The sequence below is a fragment of the Anguilla anguilla genome, chromosome 2 (assembly GCF_013347855.1).
Source record: "Anguilla anguilla isolate fAngAng1 chromosome 2, fAngAng1.pri, whole genome shotgun sequence".
Lineage (NCBI taxonomy): Eukaryota > Metazoa > Chordata > Actinopteri > Anguilliformes > Anguillidae > Anguilla > Anguilla anguilla.
The window spans coordinates 74,910,417-74,931,750 of record NC_049202.1 but is presented as its reverse complement, the minus strand read 5'-3'; the positions used below and the strand labels follow the sequence as shown (position 1 = coordinate 74,931,750).

The following is a 21,334-nucleotide window of genomic DNA, read 5'->3' as shown; positions in this document are numbered from 1 at the left end:
TCCCATATTAGAATAACTAATTGTTTATAAATGTCTCATGTTACTCATGTTAGCTAGCAAGCAAATAGCAAGAAATCAAGCTTGTTCTAATAAAAAACGTTTAAATTAGTGGACAGGAGGGTGAGCGTGAGCAACCATTCTCAATGTGATAACCATTTCGTTTCACTTTTGTGACTGGTAGCCTATATTCCTTTTTTCAATTCCACCCTTGGTAATGAAGTAATATATGTCACCGGGTTGTCCACGTTTATATAGCCTGCATGAAACAACACGGTAAGAAGTATCTAAGATGCGCTTTTAGTAGTCCATCTTCGGAACATTGTAGTTTTACCACGGCAGACGGACGTCAATAACATCCACCGTCGCATAATCACATAGCCTAGTGTAAGTACAGTCGGATTCTCTTAGCACCGCGGTTGTCTTTTCCTAAGTGCTTTTGAATTCTCCTTCAAATCTTTCCTTAACCTCATGACGCTTTCCATCGAGGTCAAGGAAAAGTGGTTAGGAAAAGACATAGGACGTCATTTTGATGGTAGGGCCTACAGAATACAAATATGTACCTGGTTGCTATTTGCTTTGATTTACCAATTAATATGCAACCAGCAACGTTCGATCAAAGTAAACATCTCATCGTACACCCAAAAAAGCAATTTACTGTAATTCCAGAATCCTGATGTGTCGGTAGTCAACCACGATCATACAAATCACTAATTCACCTCATGTAGGCGTACTGTGGTATATTTTGTGGTAGCCTACAATCTATTGCCAGTTCTTTGCATGTCACACAGACTAATTCAGACACAGTTCCGTATAATAGTGAAACGAATTTGTCACTTCAATTGACCGGAGTACTTGTTTCCCAATGCTCATATTATGGCAGTGTAAACACTAACATCTGGAATAATGTTATACGCCCTTTGGAAATGGTTGGTTGAATAAATCAATTCAAGAATATTGACATACGAAAATAATGCTGACTGTCATGCTTATTTATTTATGACTTATTTACAGTCATGTTCGTTTAAGAAATTGTCAGCAAAAAATCAACCTGTTTTCCCATCTTAAACTGTTAAAACCAGTCTATACTTACCCGATGTCATCTCTCAATATGATTCGAGATACAATGGATACAATTTACATTTCTACCAGCAATGTAAGAGAAATATTAGATAATTAGCTTATATTAATCCAATGCCTGCCTTTCGCCGAATGCAGGCTGAGATACGCTCGTGCATCCCCCGCGACCCTGCCCAGGATAAGCCGGTATGGGTGGACGGATATTAAACCAATGTTATTGCGAATGATCAATGGCGATTAAAGCATTACGACGTTAAATATGCACTCACCAATAATGTTAACACTGTCCTCGTAAATGTTAATAAACATCGGTTAATAATGTATGACGAAGGCCATTGCAGCAAATGGCATGTTATATGCTTGTTCTTACTACAGCCTATTTAAACGCGTATAGGTTGCATTGGCAGCAGCTAACATTAACATTGTCATAACGTTTAGCAATGTCCATTTTCTTCAAAGATGACAACTGTCTTGTGATTTGATAAAATATAGCACAAACACACAGAATAATTGCTGAAGTAATTCATTTGGCAACAATGGCAAATTGCCTGAGAGTTAAAACAAAGGTAAACTAAGAGAATTGGATGAGCTTAAGAAAATGGGCCTCATTCACTAAACGAACTTTCGTTCTTAAAAATGTTCCTGAGAAAAGCCAATATGGGATTCATGATACCTGTGCAGACCTTTGTTTTTGTGCATATCCCAGGTGTATGAGATGATGAATTCTGACTGTTTGTAAATTTTATGCGAAATGTTGTCCACGTGATTAGCATAAGGAAACAGCCATTAACAAATACGGAGGGGAAAAAAAAGATGAATGCCGACATGTTCTTGGAAATGTTCTTACGGTCAAATGTGTGATTGTACACATTTCGTGAATGAGACCCAATGTATTTGCCCCAGGAACTTTGCTAGGGTATAACATAACGCAAGACGAGAACAGGCCCTTCAGCCCAACACTGCTCGTCTGTTCCTACCAAATATATACTAAATATATACAAATATATAACTACAACACACCCACCCACATTTGCATATTTGGGAATACAAATCTTTTGCTCCTGCAAAGGATTCTAACTCAATAAAATAAGCATAAAATGGATTTTTCAGAATGTGCAGTAATTTAATCAGATGAGTGTTACTCTTCAGTTTTACTACCGGAGTACATCATATTTTCATAATCAATACCGTTATTTATTTTAATTTGAGATAGGTGAAATTAAAAATCTTTATATGTACAGACAAATTTTAAATGTTTAAAATGATTAAGAGATTACACACCTCGTATGAGTCAAATTACACACCTCTTATGAGTCAAATGCACAAAGTGTTACAAGTTATGTGCAGCAGGAATTAAACTACCTTTAAAAACAGGTAGTGAAGGAGAAAGAAATGACACAGTGAAGGACATTTTATACTGACATTTGTACAGTTCATAGAGAAATTTACATAGCAAAGAACTTGGTATGTGCATTCAGAGTGTAAAACGATTTCATACAAATTAATTTACAACATAGAAAAATAAAGATGAAACACAGAGGGGGAACAAAGTTCTTCAACTCACATGTGATAAAACATACAGTCTGTAGAATAGTGCTCAGGTTTAGCTGAGATACACATTACAGCCTCTACAGTGGCAACAGAACAACTGAAAAGGCCAGTAATGTCAAGTACATTTTCAGAATGCATTTGAAATAGACATTACAATATTTCTTTCTACATTAAAAACAGTTCTCACATTGTTGCTTTCAAACAAATTACACTGGCGTCAATTTCATCCCCACAGAATATCAACCTTCCATCTCCAAGGAATCACATTGTACGTTTACAATAAATTAAAATTACGTTTTCTAAATTTAAAAAAATACAACGGTTCTGAACACTTGTTAGAAAAAGAAAATCGTATCCCAGTTTGCTTCAGTCACTGGACTGTATTTTCATATGTCTATCCAAAATACAATAAGTATATCAGAACTATAAAGTGCGCTGTAATAAACACTGCAAAATGTTTGGCTTTCCACCTTTCATTCACTCCTTCAGCTCAAACTAAACACCCACCAAATAAGAATTTGGAAACCACAACAGGGTGGGCTGTCTTAAAACTATGAAGGGAATTTATCAAATTACACAAATTATCAGTTTGTTCTTGAATACTGTTTTGGCCCCACCCTTCCCACACACAGTGCATCATACAAATGATGCACTAAAATATAAAGTACATCAGAAGGAAATTTTTCACTTATATCAATTTTATGGTGTTAATATAGATTCAATCTTGTAAAAGACAGTTCCTACACTGGGTGCACTTCTAGGACGTTTCACCTGAATGAATTTTCTGGTGGCGATTTAAATGAGTAGTGGTCCAAAAGCACTTCCCACACTGGGAACATATGTAAGACTTTTCACCTGTATGACTCTTCTTGTGTTTATTTAATGTACCTGATCGAGAGAAACACTTGCCGCACTGAGTGCATTTGTAGGGCTTTTCACCTGTATGAATTCTCAGGTGGAGATTTAAAGCAGAATTTGAACTAAAACACTTCTCACACTGGGTGCACTGATATGGCTTTTCACCTGTATGTATTTTCAGGTGAGAATACAAATTTGATTTTGTCTTAAAACATTTGTCACACCGTGTACATTTGTATGGCATTTCACCTGTATGAATTCTAAGGTGTTTATTTAAAGTAGAATTTGTACTAAAACACTTCCCACATTGTGTACACTGGTATGGCTTTTCACCTGTATGAATTATCTGGTGGCTGTTTAAATTAGATATTTTGGAAAAGCACTTCCCACACTGTGTACACTTATAAGGCTTTTCACCTGTATGAATTCTCTGGTGGCAACTTAAATGACATATTTGGTAGAAACACTTGCCACACTGAGGGCATTTGTAGGGCTTTTCACCTGTATGAATTCTCAGGTGTAGTTTTAAAGCAGAATTTGTACTAAAACATTTCTCACACTGTGTACACTTGTATGGCTTTTCACCTGTATGTTTTCTTAAGTGTAGATTTAAAGCAGAATTTGAACTAAAACACTTCCCACACTGTGTACACTTGCATGGCATTTCACCTGTATGAATTCTCAGGTGTATTTTTAAGGCAGAATTTGTACTAAAACACTTTCTACACTGAATACAGTTGTAGGGCTTTTCACCTGTATGAATTCTCTGGTGGGAATTTAAATGAGATATTGTGGAAAAGCACTTTCCACACTGGGTACACTCATAGGGCTTTTCACCTGTATGAATTCTCTGGTGGCAATTTAAATGAGATATCTGAGAAAAACACTTCCCACACTGGGTACATTTGTAGGGCTTTTCACCTGTATGGATTCTCAGGTGGATACTTAATTGAGATGTTTGGGAAAAACACTTCCCACACTGAATACATTTGTAGGGCTTTTCACCCGTATGAATTCTCTGGTGGATACTTAAGTGAGACATTTTGCAAAAGCACTTCCCACAATCAGAACATTTGTAGGGCTTTTCACGAGTGTGAGTTCTCAGGTGTGAGTTTAAATCAGATTTTCTCTGAAAACATTTCTCACACTGTGTACAGGTCTGGTTATTTTCATTGTTTACCTGACAGTCATGAGTTAAGTCCCCACATTTGGTTTGCAGATCATGAATTTGCTCTTTTTTACAGCTTGGGCTTGGCTCTCCTGCACATTGCCCCGATTCAGACTGTTTTTTTTGGTCAAAACCAGCTCCTGTCATCACAGGATTAATGAGATCACTCATTAAACTTTCACTGGATTCACACTTCATTTGATCAGATTTCATATCAACACATTTAATGTGCAAGTCACTGATGTGTTCTGCATGAAGGTATTCTCCATCATCAGTCTCTGTTTTGATTTGGTCAGGAAGCAGATGGGTTACATATCCCAGCTCTGTACGGTCGAGGCTCTCGGTCTTAATAAGATCCCCAGTGTGGGTGGAGCCCAGATCAGTTTCTGTTTTAATTAGTGATGTGTGTGTGTGATGTACATCACTGACCCTGCTGTGTGCTGTAACACACTCTGGCTCCAGTGTGTTGAGTCCTGGTGCAGCACACTCTGTCTCTGACTCTGCCATGTGGACAGACTCCAGTTCACTGAGTTCCTCTTCATTCTGTCTGGTCCTGTGCTGCTCAGTGAGCTCTGGTAGTGTTGTCTCAGTGTCCTGTCTCAGACAGACTCCTGCCTGCATCATACTGCTGCTCAAAGGTGTTCAGAACTGCAGCTCCTAGAAGGAAACAGGAAGGGATTTATCCTAAATCAAACAGGTCCTACTGCACCAGCTGACACATTCTTCACACTCTGCAGTCCTGCAGATGCCTGACTGACCACAGGGGGCACTCTTGCATTATGATGTTTGGGAACCCTTTCATCCCTCCGTAGGTGACACAAGTCTCAGGTCAATTTTTTAAGCACATTTTTAAATTCAACTGCCACATTTTGTATTCTTTTTAGTGTTTTTCACAGCAGAGAGGAAGAAAGCCATTTCTGAAGTGCCCCTGAACATGTGCATGCTTGCATTTCTGTTTTTTTAAAAAGCTTTTTCTGTGAGAAAAGAAACTCCTGCCAAATAAAATGGAAAACAACAAGACCTTATACATTGGCCTGAAGACTGGGCTGGCCTGGCATAAGGACAATTTCCCCTAGTTCAATCATGTCCCTGTCTTGGGTTGTGGAATTTCCAGGAAATTAATTCTATTCAATTGACTTCATCAGTATTCGTTTTTATTTAACCTTTATTTAACCAGGCAGGTCACTTAAGAGAAAATATTATTTACAAGGACGTCCTGAAATGTATCTAAAATAAATTATGCCATGGGGCGGGCGTAATGAAAATAACACAACACAATGTGTTCGCATAAAAACGGTATATATAGAATGAGCAAAACCAACTGGACATTTCAGGAATCTAAAAATCTCGTCTGGGCAGATATTTCCAGTGCGAAAAAGGAGAAATATCCAGGAAAAAGAGGACTGGTCAGTCAAAACGCAAAAATGTTATCAGTGACTGCCTTTTCAGGTGAACTTAATTATTTCTACAAACTGAAATAAACCAGGCTACTGCAAACACAGCCAACAAGACGTCAATAGCAACTTTACCCACCGCCGGCCCGCTCTCGGGAAGTGTACTGTGATACTGAGAGCAAGACAGAGCAAATAACTAGCTTAGAGTATACTCCAAGGATAAGTTCATTAAATAATTACATAACCAGTGATAAATGATCGGAATGGTAATGATTTTGGTTTAATGAGCACAAACAACGAAGAGCAAAAAACAACACAAACCAAAAAAAAAAACGACTGAATGAATTTACTTAAGTGGGTGGGAAAATCACTCACGCATTTTCTGATCCATGCTTGAAATTCCATCCTACCCATCATTGTGCTGCACACATAACAGTTGCATAAATTAGCTACTTTCGCCTGGGTTTTTATTGCATGTTTTTAATCATTACTGTGCTTTTTCGTAACCTTTTATTCCGCTTGAGATTTTACTTCATCCTCTCTAAAAGCATTTTTACGAAACGCGTTTATTGCACTTCAGCCATGTTCATACACCGATTGGCTACTATCAGGTCGGCTGCACGCGTGTGGGCTATAAAACGGTCACACTGTAAATTTAGTCATGATGCACCCGCTTTAGCTCTACGCAAAAGTTAGGTTATGACGACGTGTAACAACTTACAGACTACTTTAAAAAAAAATTTTTATTCAACCTTTATTTACCCAGTGTTGGTTCGCTGAGTACGGATGCTCTTTTGCAGAAACTCCCTGCTTCACGCTCATACACATTCACACCTGGGAGCTGCCCAGTACAACCACAATCCTCTACTGTTGGCCATTGAGCAGCTCCACTGGAGACTCTGAACATTTCTGGCCAGGCTTTATTGACCTTATTTATGGAGAACCTGTTTCCGATAAGGTGCATAGGGTTGCCTACTTTTTCTGTCTAATAAAGCAGCACAACAGAGTGTTACAGTGATGACGCCTTTTCCCACGCGCCACAGGACTGCTATGCGCTATGCGCCGCAAATTGTGATCACTCACTCACTCACACACACACACACACACTCACTCACTCACTCACTCACACACACACACACACTCACTCACACACACACTCAGTCAGTCAGTCAGTCAGTCACTCACTCACTCACACACTCAGTTAGTCAGTCACTCACACACACACACTCAGTCAGTCAGTCAGTCAGTCACTCACACACTCAGTCAGTCAGTCACTCACACATACACACACTCAGTCAGTCAGTCAGTCAGTCAGTCACTCACACACACTCACTCACTCACTCACTCACAACCTCTGTAGGCGCATGCGCAGGAGGTGCACCGTGGGTCTGGACTGTTTCGTGCTTGTTGCAGGCCAGCCCAGAAGTGTCTTGCACCATGGGTTCTATCGGCAGTTTTACAACACGTTTTCCCACAGGGATTTTGTTTCCTGCAATAGAGGTGTGTGGTAGACGTAGGTGTAGTGTATTCAACATTTTTGTTGGTCCAATGGAGAAAACTGATTGTGGCACTGGAGCCTATGTGATGTAACTGGCAGGAAAAATACAACAAAAGTTTGGGCTTTATTGTGTGGGCACAATAGTTGTTTGTGAAGTCTGTCTGTTCCACAAGGTCAGAAGGTACAGAAGAGGCACAGTTCATGTTCTAAAAGGCTGAGAGTCTGTGGTTATTTCTGTAAGAAACCCTAAAAAGTGCCAAAGTCTCTGTGCTGTATAGGTACGAAGCATGCCGCCCTGCCAAACTGCAACTTGGCGGGATTGCATACCTACCATCCCGTTGACTGGTATTTAAAGCAGTGTCATTTTGTTTTTCAGTGCAGATGAATAACTGGAGAAATATGGACTTGTTATGATGCTGTTGCCCACTGTTATAAAAATGATTATATACGAAATGGGAGAAACAGACTTTAATCTGTAGGCCTACATGAAATTTATTTAATCATTTGCTTTTAGTTGTGTACATTCAAATTATAGGTAAATGGTCTGCATTTATATAGCGCTTTTATCCAAAGTGCTTTACAATAGATGCCTCTCATTCACCCATTCACACACACACACACACTCACACACCAACGGTGAAAGGCTGCCATGCAAGGTACCAATCAGCTCGTTGGGAGTAATTAGGGGTTAAGTGTCTTGCTCAGGGACACTTCGACACGCCCAGGGCGGGGGATCGAACCGGCAACCGTCTGACTGCCAGACAACCGCTCTTACCTCCTGAGCTATGTTGCCCCTGTAGGTGCGGCCTCTGACATCCATCTCACTGACTACTGATCAGGAGAACAAGCACTGACAGCTTGTGATGTATATTTTTGCATGATATAACCATCTGCTGTCATATAACTTTTCTGGGAGAAATGCTCGCTAAATTAATACGTTGAGGCTTGAACATAAACTTAAACACTACCAGGACACACATGGCCATTATAGGAGGCCATTATTGTATGTCTAAGTCTGTTGCAATGATCAACTGCCTTGTATAGCCAACCATACCATCCGGTACATGTATGCTTTTTGCCTTTTGACATAAAACATATTGTAACTTACCTAACCTACGAAGCCTTATAAATGGGGAAAATATAAGCCTTCGAGTGTTTTTCTGCTGCTAGCGCCTTCACTGATCGTCCGCTTCATATCCCTCACCACGAACCAAAACACAATTTTATTCAGTCGTAAATTGTTATTGTGTACGGTCATTGGCATATATTTATTTAGTTTTTCCCTTTTATTTTTGTCATTTTGTAGGCTCCCCCGGGGCACATGTCCAGTTGGCCCATGCATTACTCCGTCCTTGAGCAGGAGCGTATTTCTGACGTTTTTGTTTCCCATATGGTTCAGTTTGTCACTAGATAGGTCAGGCAACCTTAACAGCTGAACAGTGCAGTGCATCACATTTATTAAACTGCAAGCAAATTAAATACTGCATCAAATAAAATGCTATTAAATTAAACATTGTATTTGATGCAATATTTATTTTAATTGCTATTTAATCTATATAGCATTTATATTACAGGCATTTAGCGGACTCTCTTATCCAGAGTGACTTTCACATCTTTTTTTACATAGCATTTACAATACATCCATTTATACAGCTGGATATATACTGAAGCAATGCAGGTTAAGTACCTTGCTCAAGGGTACAACGGTAGTGTCCTACCCAGGAGTCGAACCTATGACCTTTCGGTTACAAGCCCAGTTCCTTACCCACTATGCTACACTGCTATTAATTTAATAATTTTTGTTATTGCAATGTTTAATTTGTTTGCTTTTCATTTGATTCAACATTTTATTTAATCTATTCCATGTTTAATTCATTTATTTTTGTTACTTCCACACCTGATCAAAGTAAGTCATTGGAATGAACTCCTAGTTAGGGAAGTTTAAAAATAAGCTAAATAGCGTAGGAGACAAAGTACTTGGCCTTGCAAGGGCGTCATTTTAGGGCGGGGGATTAAAACCCCTTCAACATTACGAAACATGCCAAATAACCCATCATAATGCAATAAGTACAAAATACAGAAATTTACATTAAACTACTGGTAGTAAGCCACTACCTTACTTTTTGCATTTTAACTTGCAGTTAACTTGCAACATATAGCCTAACTTTTAATCCCAAAATGCGATTTGTCCATATAATTCTGCCGCCGTGGCAACACGCTTCATACGATAGCATGCCAAGCATTCTTCACGGCAAGAACTTTTAGGACAGCGTTTCCAGCATGGCTTGTGTCGAAAGTTCTGTGACGGCAACAGTGATACATTCCGCTTGCAGACACATCTGTCCAGAATGTAAACAATTTTGGCATCCTTCGCGTTAAGCAGAAAAATTTACGACAACGCCCGTGGCCTAGGATGGAACGGAACAAAATGATGTGAACAACCTATTTACAAGCTAACATTACTCATATTTAACTCAATGTCATCCAATTAACCATGTCCTCGAGAAGAAAGTTTTAACCGGTACTATAAGTTCTCAAATGAATTAGCCTACACAGCTGCGTGCGTTTTAGCTACTGCCAAATTCGCGAACACATAGGCTATCGTGTGCAAACAGTGAATGGAAAGAACCCCGATTTGAAGCTTTGGTAAACAAAATGAACAGAACTGATAAAGCATCAAAATCGTGGAAGACTTACTCTATTCGTAGATGACTCAATTACTTCAATCTTTTATTTAATTTTAAAAATAGGACAGACCAGCGAACCACTGTGAATCTACGAAAGTTCTTCTTTCTTTGTTGGCTGACAGTAGTCAACCAGCTTTTGTTGCATTACCGCCACCTTCCGAACTGGAGTGTGAGTCGGGATATTTATTGCCTTAATATTAAACTGCACTTTGTTTCCTGCGAGACTTAACACCAGTTGCTGCTGCTCTATCTTGATTATATTTTGGACTGTTAATCAGTAAGTGCTCAATTGTTTCTTGCATATTACAATAGTCACATCTCCCACTGTTGTGTTAAAAAAACATTGTGGTGTTTAGCTATGTGCCCAAACCTCATTCTAGATATTATCACCTCTTCCCTTCTGCTCCTACCTGCATTTCATTACCAGTTCACTCACTTTTAAAAACATTATAATAATGCCATCCTGTCCTCTCCTCATCCCATTTCTTTTTCCACATTTTTTAAATTTACATTTCAGCTTTAATTATGTGCATCATTTCTGTTTTTCAACAGTCGGTTTCAATGTCCACTTCTACTTGCCTCTTTTGGAAATGTATCAACTCGTTTGTTGCCTTTGATGCCACAGTATGTGCTGCGATCCACACAAAACATGCACCCAGTCCCATCATCCAAAGTCTAGACAATATTTACAATATTTAATACAGAATATATGATCTAGACTCTGTGGAAATAGTTTTGATCTTGAGTCAGATGCCTGGAGGAAAACCACAGGGTTAACATGCAAACTACACACAAGAAGGCCCAGATCTGAGGGCGCAGGCTGGGATTCAAACCCAGGATAGTCTTGCTGTGAGGCGGCAGTGCTACCCACTACACCGCCATACTGCCCTTTCTTTATCAAACCACAGTCCTAAAAATTTCACACGATCCACATATTCTAGTTCTCTATCATATAGTCTTAAATATAGTTGCTGTCCTGTTTTCTTTCTTGTGAGAAAGAGGGTTTTGGTTTTCTCTACTGATACCTTGAAGCCCCATTTCAGAGCCCCATTCCTTCTCTTTTCTTATTGTCTCTTGTATTTTCCTTACAATAAAATCTACATTTCTCCTTCTCTTCTACATTGCCCCATCATCTGAAAACAATGAAAGGCTAACAGTACTATCTATATTAGAGAACACATCATTTATCATAAAATAACAGTGGGCTGATAATTTCCTGAGGGGTTCCATTCTCAACTCCTTGACAAATCCATACCCACTCTTACAGAAATACATCTTTATGATACTTTTATCCATCCAAGTGCACTTCCTCTGATCCCATTCTGGTGAAATTTGATAATCAGACCACTAGTTATCAAACCACCAGTTAGCTGTAAAAACTGGATGGCCAGGTTAGTTTGCCAGGTGCCTAAAAGGAGCCTGTGGAGTTCTGAAAAAGAAGCGCAAATCCGCAATAGCTGCGACCGCACACGCGCATGCATCCATGTGTGCATGCATCCACGCACACACCCTCACACAAACACGTGACCTCTTCTTTGGCTCATAACCAACCTTTCCACAAAATCTTGTGCAAATCTGTGAATCCAATCGGAAGTTATGTGCCTTTTTGTGATAGGCTACGCCCTTCGCCACGCCCCCCTCTTGGTGAATCGGCCAACCACCATGCCAAATTTCAGCCTCCTGGGGCAAAAACTGTGGCCGCTACGGGGTGGGACACCTTTGTGGACCTACCGACCAACCAACCAACCAGCCGACCGAACGACAGACAGAGCTATAGAGCTGCGGTCGCAGCTAAAAATGTTCTTGTTCACAGAAGACCAAGATTCACTTGTATCAGAGTGATGACAAGAACAAAGTCCAGACGCAAAAAGGAACTGCCAAAGAAGCAAAGCAAACCACCGCATCTGTGAAACATGGTGGTGGGGGGTGTGATGGTGTGGGCATGTATGTCGGCCCCAGGTACTGGCTCCCTGCTATTCACTGATGATGTAACTGCTGAAAGCAGCAGCAGAATTAATTCTGAAGTGCTCAGGTTCAAGCAAATGCCTCCAAACCATAAACATGCATAATTGACTAGACAGGCAAGAATGGGTTCAGATATCCTAAGCTGGTGAAGTCCCAGAAGTAAGCCCATACTGTGCGTATTGAGGGTAAAGCATTGGAGCTACCAATAAAATTAATGGGACACTCCATGGGGACTGACCCAAAATAAGGAACACTACAGCACAGGTTGCTCCAGGCAAAATACACTGTTTTAATGAACGGAGTAGGAGAGTGGTTTTGACGTCTACGACATCTTCCTCAGAGTCAAAAAACAAGTGCAAGGGCCGCACCAGAAGAAATATAAATGCCATCCCATCAATTATACAAAGTAAGGTGCACACGTGTACAAATTAAAATATCTTGCACAAATGACTGCATAATTGGTACAATAATTGTAGTAACATAAAACATTTTAATTGATACAATTAAAAAGGTAAAGAAAACCACAAATAAAATTAATAAAGTGAAAAATTAAACAAATTATATCCAATGCTGGTACATAGGCCTAAGCAGTAAAATCTTAAGAATTACAAAAATCATTTGAGATTGAGGGACTCATTTTGTCCTTTAGGTTCCACACTATTAAGAGTATGGATCCAAAATGCCTTTCTGTAGTACAATTTCTTAATGGTGTCAACACCTCTGGATGATGCAGTAACATTTTACTACCCCAGAATATTCCTGAAGGCAACCATACCATGATTGGCTTCAGAATAATGTTACGCAATTGCATAGTCCAAGTTCTTAGTGTGGATTGCGGTCTTGTGAACACCCTGTCCAGGTGAGCAGTTTTTTACTCTAGTTTGACCATCCTGCCTGTTGAGCACCTCTTTTATTTAGCTTAAAGCACATTGGGCTTTTTATCATTAAAAATTTTATATATTATGCCAAAGTTATTGTTGATGAGCATTATGATGACAATGAATATGATGTTAAATATAGTGGTAATAACCAATTAATGTCAATAACATTCTAGTCTTACCAATGTTCATTGTGCTCAAAGATAAATAATGATTAAAAACAGTCATATGATTTAATACAATAACAAACTTCAAACAGATTCATGGCTTAAATATAATTGAGAGATTATATCAATGTGTGTAAACATTTGCCAACAATAGCAAAGAGCTCCTGCAAGCACAAAAATAAAATTGACTCAAGTGAAGGACATAAGTGTTTATATAGATTTACATGGCATAGAGGCATTGGTATGTGTATATTCACAATGTAAAATGATTTCATACACAATTCTAGTACAACACAGAAAAATGAAGAATGAAACAAGGATTTTCAACTGATAAAGCATATTGTCTGAAGTGTAATGACCAGCTTTAGGTGACATATACTGTAATGCCTCCACATTGTCAGTAGCAGTACTGAAAAGGACTGTACTCTCAATTTCATTTTCAGAATGCAAGTTTCCAATAGACATTGCAATGTTTCTTTCTACAGTAGACATCAAAATTGTTCTCACATTTTCATTTTTTCAAATAACACCTGCATAAATGTCATCCCCACAAAACATCGCCCTACATCTTCAAGGAATTATATTAAAATACATTCAAGTGCAGATTTTCAACGAACTGGTTATACATTGAACAGAAAACAGTCATAAACGCCTGCAATAAACAGAAAGTTTGCATCTAGTTTGCCCCAGCCATTGTGCTCTTTTTCATGTGTCTGTCTAAAATACAGTAAGTACACAATATCAGAAAGAGAACTACAAACCAGCACCATTACATGCACTGCAAAATGTTGAGCTTACCACATTTTATTCACACCTTGAACTCAAACTAAATAATAATAATAATAATAATAATAATTATCAGGCCCCTTTCTGAGCACTTAAGGTAACCTTACATGGTATTAAAATACTTTGAAACAAGGACATTGTATTAAAAAGTTGGAAAAAAACAAAAACACAGCATATACAAGACCTGGTATTTTTTTTAAAAGCACTGAATGACTAATTACTTACAAGTGCCATAGGGGAGAGGATAGCTAAGTCCTGTTTATGCAAAGCTAGTACGAAGGGGTGAGTTTTTAGAGGTTTCTTAAAAATGGAAAGTCTCAGAATTACAGATTTGGGGAGGGAGTGTGTTTCAGAGTTTGGGTGCGGCACAGGAGCCCGATCACCAAGAGTGAAATGGCGAGTTGGGGGGATGGTTAAAAGTCTTGCGGAGAAGGAGAGAAGCAAGTAAGTGGGTGTGTAGTCCAAGAGAAGATCAGTAAGGTGGAGGGAGGCTGGAGCTAAACCATGGAATGTACAGGGGGGTAGCAGGAGGGTTTTGAAATGTATTTGGTATTTTATTGGCAGCCAATGCAGTTTGTACACAAGAGAGGTGTTCGTATGATTTTTTTTTTGGGTGACTATTCTTGCTGCAGCATTGTGGACTAATTGAAGTTTGCTGATTGATCTGAAGGTGGGATAGTGAAACCATCAACAGAGATGGCAAAGTTTGGGGTTCTGGATAATGTACATTTAGACCAAATAAGCATGACTTCTGACTAAAAACCCACCAAGTGAGAATTTAGAAACAACAACAGGGTGGTCTTTTAATCTTAAGGGATTTTTTATGATGAATTATCAGGTTTTTCTTTTAAATTTGATGGAAATTTGAAACACTTCCCAAACACAATGCAAGAGTACATTTATTAGGGTACACACCTGAAGAAATTATTTTTTGCCATTAAAAGGACATTTTAGTTACAATGTTAAGTACATGTTAATTTGTATGAATTTTCAGAAGTAAATTTAAATTTGAATTAAATTTAAATTTGTGCTTTGTAGAAAAAACACTTCCCACACTGAGTGCTTTTTCTCACCCAAATAAATTGGCGGAGACTGAAATTACTTTCGGCAGAAAAGCACTTCATAGAAAGAGGATATGTTGGGCATTCACTTGTATTAATTATCTGGTGGAAATTTAACAAAGTTATATGGGGAAAAAATTGCCACACCAGTATCAATTCTGTGGTGGCAAATGAAATGATATATTAGGGAAAAACATTTTCCACACTAAGGACGTTTTTAGGGCTTTTCTCCTGTATGAATTTTCTGATGGCAATGTAAATTAGACATCTGGGAAAAACACTTCCCACACTGAGAACATTTGTAGGGCTTTTCACCGGTATGAATTCTAAGGTGTTGATTTAAGGCAAAATTTGCGCTAAAACACTTACCACACTGTGTACATTTGTACGGCTTTTCACCTGAATGAATTCTCTGGTGGTAATTTAAATTAGATATTTGGGAAAAACATTTCCCACACTGAGGACATTTGTAGGGCTTTTCACCTGTATGAATTCTCAGGTGTTGATTTAAAGCAAAATTTGCACCAAAACACTTACCACACTGAATGCATTTGTAGGGTTTTTCACCTGTATGAATTCTTAGGTGTAAATTTAAGGCAGAATTTGCACTAAAACACTTGTTGCATTGGGTACACTTGTATGGCTTTTCACCTGTATGAATTCTCAGGTGTGTACCTAAATAAGATTTTGTGTTAAAACACTTCCCACACTGAATACATTTGTATGGCTTTTCACCTGTATGAATTCTCCGGTGTTGACTTAAAGCAAAATTTGTACTAAAACACTTCCCACACTGAGTGCATTTGTAGGGTTTTTCACCTGTATGAATTCTTAGATGTTGATTTAAAACAGAATTTGCACTAAAACACTTCCCACACTGAGTACATATGTACGGCTTTTCACCTTTATGAATTCTCTGGTGTACATTTAAAGAAGATTCTGAATAAAAACACTTTCCACACTGAGGACATTTGTGGGACTTTTCACCTGTATGAATTCTCAGGTGTAGATTTAAAGAAGAACTTGATCTAAAACATTTCCCACATTGTGTACACTTGCAGGGCCTTTCACTTGTATGAATTTGCATGTGTCTTTTTAAAGCAGAACTTGTATGGAAACACTTTTCACAGTGTGTACATTTGTAAGGCCTTTCACCTGTATGCATTCTCAGGTGGCTACTTAACTGACCTCCTTGGGAATAAGACTTCCCACACAGAATGCACTGGTAGGGCTTTTCACCTGAATGAATTTGTATGTGTTTTTTTAAAGCAGACCTTGTACGAAAACACTTCTCACACTGAGTGCATTTGTATGGCCTTTCAACTGTATTCATTTCACATGTATTTCTGTGAATTATCTTGTTTTGAAAGACATTCAAAGGGTTTTTACTTGAATTGATTATAGTGGGTTCAATGATCACATTAATTGTCTGAGAATTTATACATTTGCTGCTACTCTTTGTACTTTTCTGGATAAACATGGTCTGATTATTTTCATTGTTTTTATCACATTGATGATTTATTAATTCTTTTTTACAGCTTCTGTTTGGGTCTCCTGGAGATTGCCATGGTTCACACTTCATTTGATCAGATTTAATACGAACACATTTAATATCCTGCAAATCACTGTGTTCTGCTTTAAGGAATCCTTCATCATCAGTCTCTGTTTTGATTTGGTCAGGATGCAGATGGGTTACATATCCCAGCTCTGTACTGTCAAGGTTCTCTGTCTTAAGATCTCCAGTGTGGGTGGAGCCCAGATCAGTTTCTGTTTTAATCAGTGGTGCATGTGTGTGGTGTACATCACTGACCCCGCTGTGTGCTGTAACACCCTCTGGCTCCAGTGTGTTGAGTCCTGGTGCAGCACACTCTGTCTCTGACTCTGCCATGTGGACAGACTCCAGTCCACTGAGTTCCTCTTCTTTCTGTCTGATCCTGTGCTGCTCAGTGAGCTCTGGTAGTGTTGTCTCAGTGTCCTGTCTCAGACAGACTCCTGCCTGCATCATACTGCTGCTCAAAGGTGTGCAGAAGTGCAGCTCCTGGAGGGAAACAGGGGAAGGGATTTAGCCTTAATCAAACAGGCCCTACTGCAGCAGCGGACACATTCTTTACACCTCTTGATGCAGCGTACAATAGTACAATGCATTTTATCACAGGGGATACATTTTGTACTCATCATTGTGTTCTGTATGTAAAAGAAAGGTGGTGCTCTTTAGCAAAGAGAAAAGACCTCTTTTCTATTTTGTTTAAGGCTCTACTTAAATTATTTACAGAATGTTTTATTCTGTTTATATGTAGTATTCTCTGTTGGTTGGATTTTTCATGCTTTGGCAATATAAGGGCTGTATACAGTGAGCTCCATAATGTTTGGGACAAAGGCATGTTTTGTTTTTTCTTCTTCTTGATTTGGCTCTGTATTCCACAACTTTAGATTTGTCAATGAAAATTTTATTCAAGGGTATTTTATCCACTATGGTTTCACCATGTAGAAATGACAGTACTTTTTACACACACAATCCCCCATTATAAAAAATAACCATACAAAGTCACGAGAACACAATATTTGTCCTTATACCTGTACAGAGATGGACAGGGAGCAGCCACCGGGCCAGAGGTAGGCAAGCTAAAACTACCAATAATGACGGCAGTACGGCTAGTAGTGAGAGGGGGCTGCAGGCTAGCAGGCAACAATGATCTGTCGGCGAACTAAAACTCACTTAAGAAATATCTTCGACCTACAATGGACCAAGCCCGATTGACGCATTTGGCTGTCATATTGAGCATATAGAGCATAAAGTTGCGCAATCCACCCCCAAATGTTAACAGATGGGCAAGCATGAAATCAAGACGTGTCAGAATTTAACTGTCTCTAGACCTACCGTGTTTAATTAAACGCTCTAAACGTTTCTCAAGATCAATAACGACAAGCATGAATGGTCTGCTGTTTGTGATGTCTAGACTAGGGGTACAGGCGTGTAACAAAATATAGTAACCACTTATTAGTAATTAAAAATAACGGCCACGAAAAACAGAACAGGGGGGAAACCATGGGCTGTAGACTACCAAACAAAATTAAATACACAAAGCAAACTGGACAACCAGTGCTGACTTAAATTATAAGCAAACTAGCTAGTGCCAACTAAAAACAGACAAAAATATTCAGAACTTAACTAGTTCAATTCTAACACGCTTAAACTAACCAAACACATAGGCTGTGGTAATCGCATCATACTAACCATACGGCAAACAGCCCAGATCTACATAATGAAAAATACATTAACCCGATTTCCCCCTCTTGTTCATAATGAAAACGGCAATAAACCCAATAAGCAAAACCAATAGTCAGAATCCTCGAATCGATTACAGAGTCGGTGCAGGACAGAACACAAGATATAAAACTCGAACGAAAGATAGGAAAATTCGAACCAGGAGCAATGAACAATGCTTTTTATACCGTCAGGATGAGGGCGTTGGAAGTAAAGGCTTATTGGGTGAGGTATGAAGACGTTTCGGATGAGGGCTGAGGCCGGACTGAATGACAGCGCTTGAACTGATGCCTTTTTGCTTGAGGTTTGAGGGCTCACGTCTGATACCTGAGGGGATCCTGAAATCGACACCGCAGATGTGAGGTTACTGTCATTTTAAAGCTGTATGAACCATAATGGGTTTGATAAAATTCAGCACAGCAGCAACAGGAAAAAGAATCATACTTCCGTCTCTCAATCAAGGTTCAAAATAAAAGCACATTTTAAAAACTACCCCAATTGGAGGTTTCAGACTTCGGTTAGCATAACCCGAATATTCCTGTCCCTCATGTCTGTACTCAGTATAATTTCCTCCTTTGGAATACCATCATTTATGATCAGCTGTATCAGAGAATTTAAAACAATACTACAGCTTTTTCTCAAAGATACACTGTTTGCCTGATCTTGTGTATGTTTAATGTACCTGATTAGGAAAACTGCTTGCTACATTGAATGCAGTTGAATGGCATCTCACATTTAGGAATTCAGGTGTTTATTCAAACCAGAATTTGTACTAAAAAAACTTCTCACACTGTGTGGTTGTATTTGTATTTGTAACTTGTATGGTTTTTCACCTGAAGGAATTATCTGGGGTGAAATTAAATGAAATAGTTGAAAAAAAACATTTACCATGCTAAGGACATTTGTAAGGTTTTTTTTAACCTGTATGTATTCTCAGCTGTGTATATAAATGATTTTTCTTAAAACACTTGCCAGAATGTGTTGTAGCAGGGAATACAATTGTATTTATCTTTAGGCTACACAAGTCGAAGACATGTCCACGACTACCAAGATAGCCAACGATTCGTATTGAGCCACACTTCTTCTGGAGTCAGATAAGTGAGATAACATTAAATTAATCTGTTCCTTTGCCACTCAGATACTTTTGCTGTTTGGTGTATCTGAGGGGTTTCTTACAGTTTAAAGCAGATACTACAGAAAAGCACGTTCCACACTGTGTACACATATTTAGGGCTTTTCACCTGTATGAATTCTCTGGTGACAACTTAAATGAGATATTTGGGAAAAACACTTCCCACACTGAGGACATTTGTAGGGATGTTCAACAATGGCAAACTGCTCCTGAGAGCACAAAATTAAAATGGGTTAATCTGAAAGTAAACTAAGAGAATCCGATTAGTTTTAGACTATTTTCCCTAGGATCCTATGCAATGGGTTTAACCATCATACATGCTCCCACATTTGACTATTTGGGCCAGCAAATCTCTCTCTCTGCAAAAGATTCTAACTCGGTAAAATAAGCATGAAATAGATTCTTCTGAATGTTTAGGAAATTAATCAGACAAGTGTTCAACTTACCTATTCAGCTTAACTGCCATAATACATGGTATTTTGCATACTTGTTCCTACTATTTTATTTCTCGCACAATTAGTGATTTCACCATCACAATTAGTAATGTGCACCAGGAGTTAAACCACACTATTTATGAACAGGAGTAAAAAAGAAGAAAGCAGTGACACAGTGGAGAATATGGGTTTATACAGATATTTACATATCATAAAGGCATTGGAATGTGCACATTCACAATGTAAAATTACTTCATATACAATTCATGTACAATACTAAAAAACAGAGTGAAACAAAGATCCTCAACTGATGTCTGATAAAACATACTGTCTGAAGTCTAATCATCTGTTTTAGATGACATACACATTTAAGCCTATACATTGGCAGTAAACACACTCATGTTTCTTTACATTATACCTAAACAGTTTTCAAATTGTTTTGTTCATACAAATTACACTGGTGTTAATTTCATCATGACACACTACAAGGAATTACATTGAGAATGATTTTTGATGAGTGTCAAACACTTGTTACAAAAAGAAAATATATCCCAGTTCGTTCTTGAGCTGTTTTTCAGATGTCTGTCCAAAATATAAGCAAGCAATAACAGAAAGAGAATTATAAACGGCACCATTACAAACACTAAAACATGGTCAACATATCACATTTCATTCTCTCCTGAAGCTCAAACTAAAAGTCCACTAAATAAAAATTTGGAAACCACAACAGGGTGGTGGTTTGTGTTCAAAAATACGAAGGGATTTTTGTAGGCAATATAATGTCTTTTAAATTTAATGGACATTTGAAACACTTCCCGCTCAAAGCACATCATGAAAAGGATGCTTTCATGAAACACCACAAGAATACATCTGTCATTCACCTGTAGAATTTTGTTTTTGGTCTTTAAAAGTAGATTTATTTAAATGTAAACATTAAGTACAGCTGAAAGACTTTGACTGCATGCATTCTCTTGTGGTTATTTAAATTGAATATATTGGAAAAGCACTTCCCACACCGAGGACATTTGTAGGGCGTATTGCCTGTGTGAATCTTCTTGTGTATTTAATGTACCTGATTGACAAAAAAACTTGCCACACAGAATTACATTTGTATGCTTTTTTTAATTAAGAGATTCCGCATGGGTTTCCTCCAGGTACTCCAGTTTCCTCCCACAGTATAAAGACTATTACAGACTATTAGGCTAGTAGGCTAATTGGAGACTCTAAATTGCCCATAGGTATGACTGTGTGAGTGAATGGTGTGTGTGCCCCGTGATAGATTGGCAGCCTGTCCAGGGTGTATTCCTGCCTCTCGCCCAATGAATGCTGGGATAGGCTCCAGCACCTCCCACGACCCTGCTCAGGATAAGCAGGTATAGATAATGGATGGATGGAAGGATATCTACACTAAGG

The 21,334-nt window shown here is 38.6% G+C and overlaps 1 protein-coding gene across 1 annotated transcript; it reads right to left on the bottom strand.

Annotated features, from left to right (window-relative positions):
• Nucleotides 1-2,175: 2,175 nt before the first annotated feature.
• Nucleotides 2,176-10,377, bottom strand: LOC118219973 (zinc finger protein 883-like). The gene is made up of 2 exons (XM_035403529.1): nt 10,244-10,377; nt 2,176-5,311 (listed from the first exon to the last, which is right to left on the bottom strand). Exon 2 carries the CDS (start codon nt 5,276-5,278, stop codon nt 3,386-3,388), a length of 1,893 nt encoding a protein of 630 aa, XP_035259420.1. The 5' UTR covers nt 5,279-5,311; nt 10,244-10,377; the 3' UTR covers nt 2,176-3,385.
• Nucleotides 10,378-21,334: the final 10,957 nt, after the last annotated feature.

Bases quoted from the DNA above. Each gene is read 5' to 3' on its own strand.
- LOC118219973 (XM_035403529.1), bottom strand. From the start codon at position 5,278: ATGATGCAGGCAGGAGTCTGTCTGAGACAGGACACTGAGACAACACTA.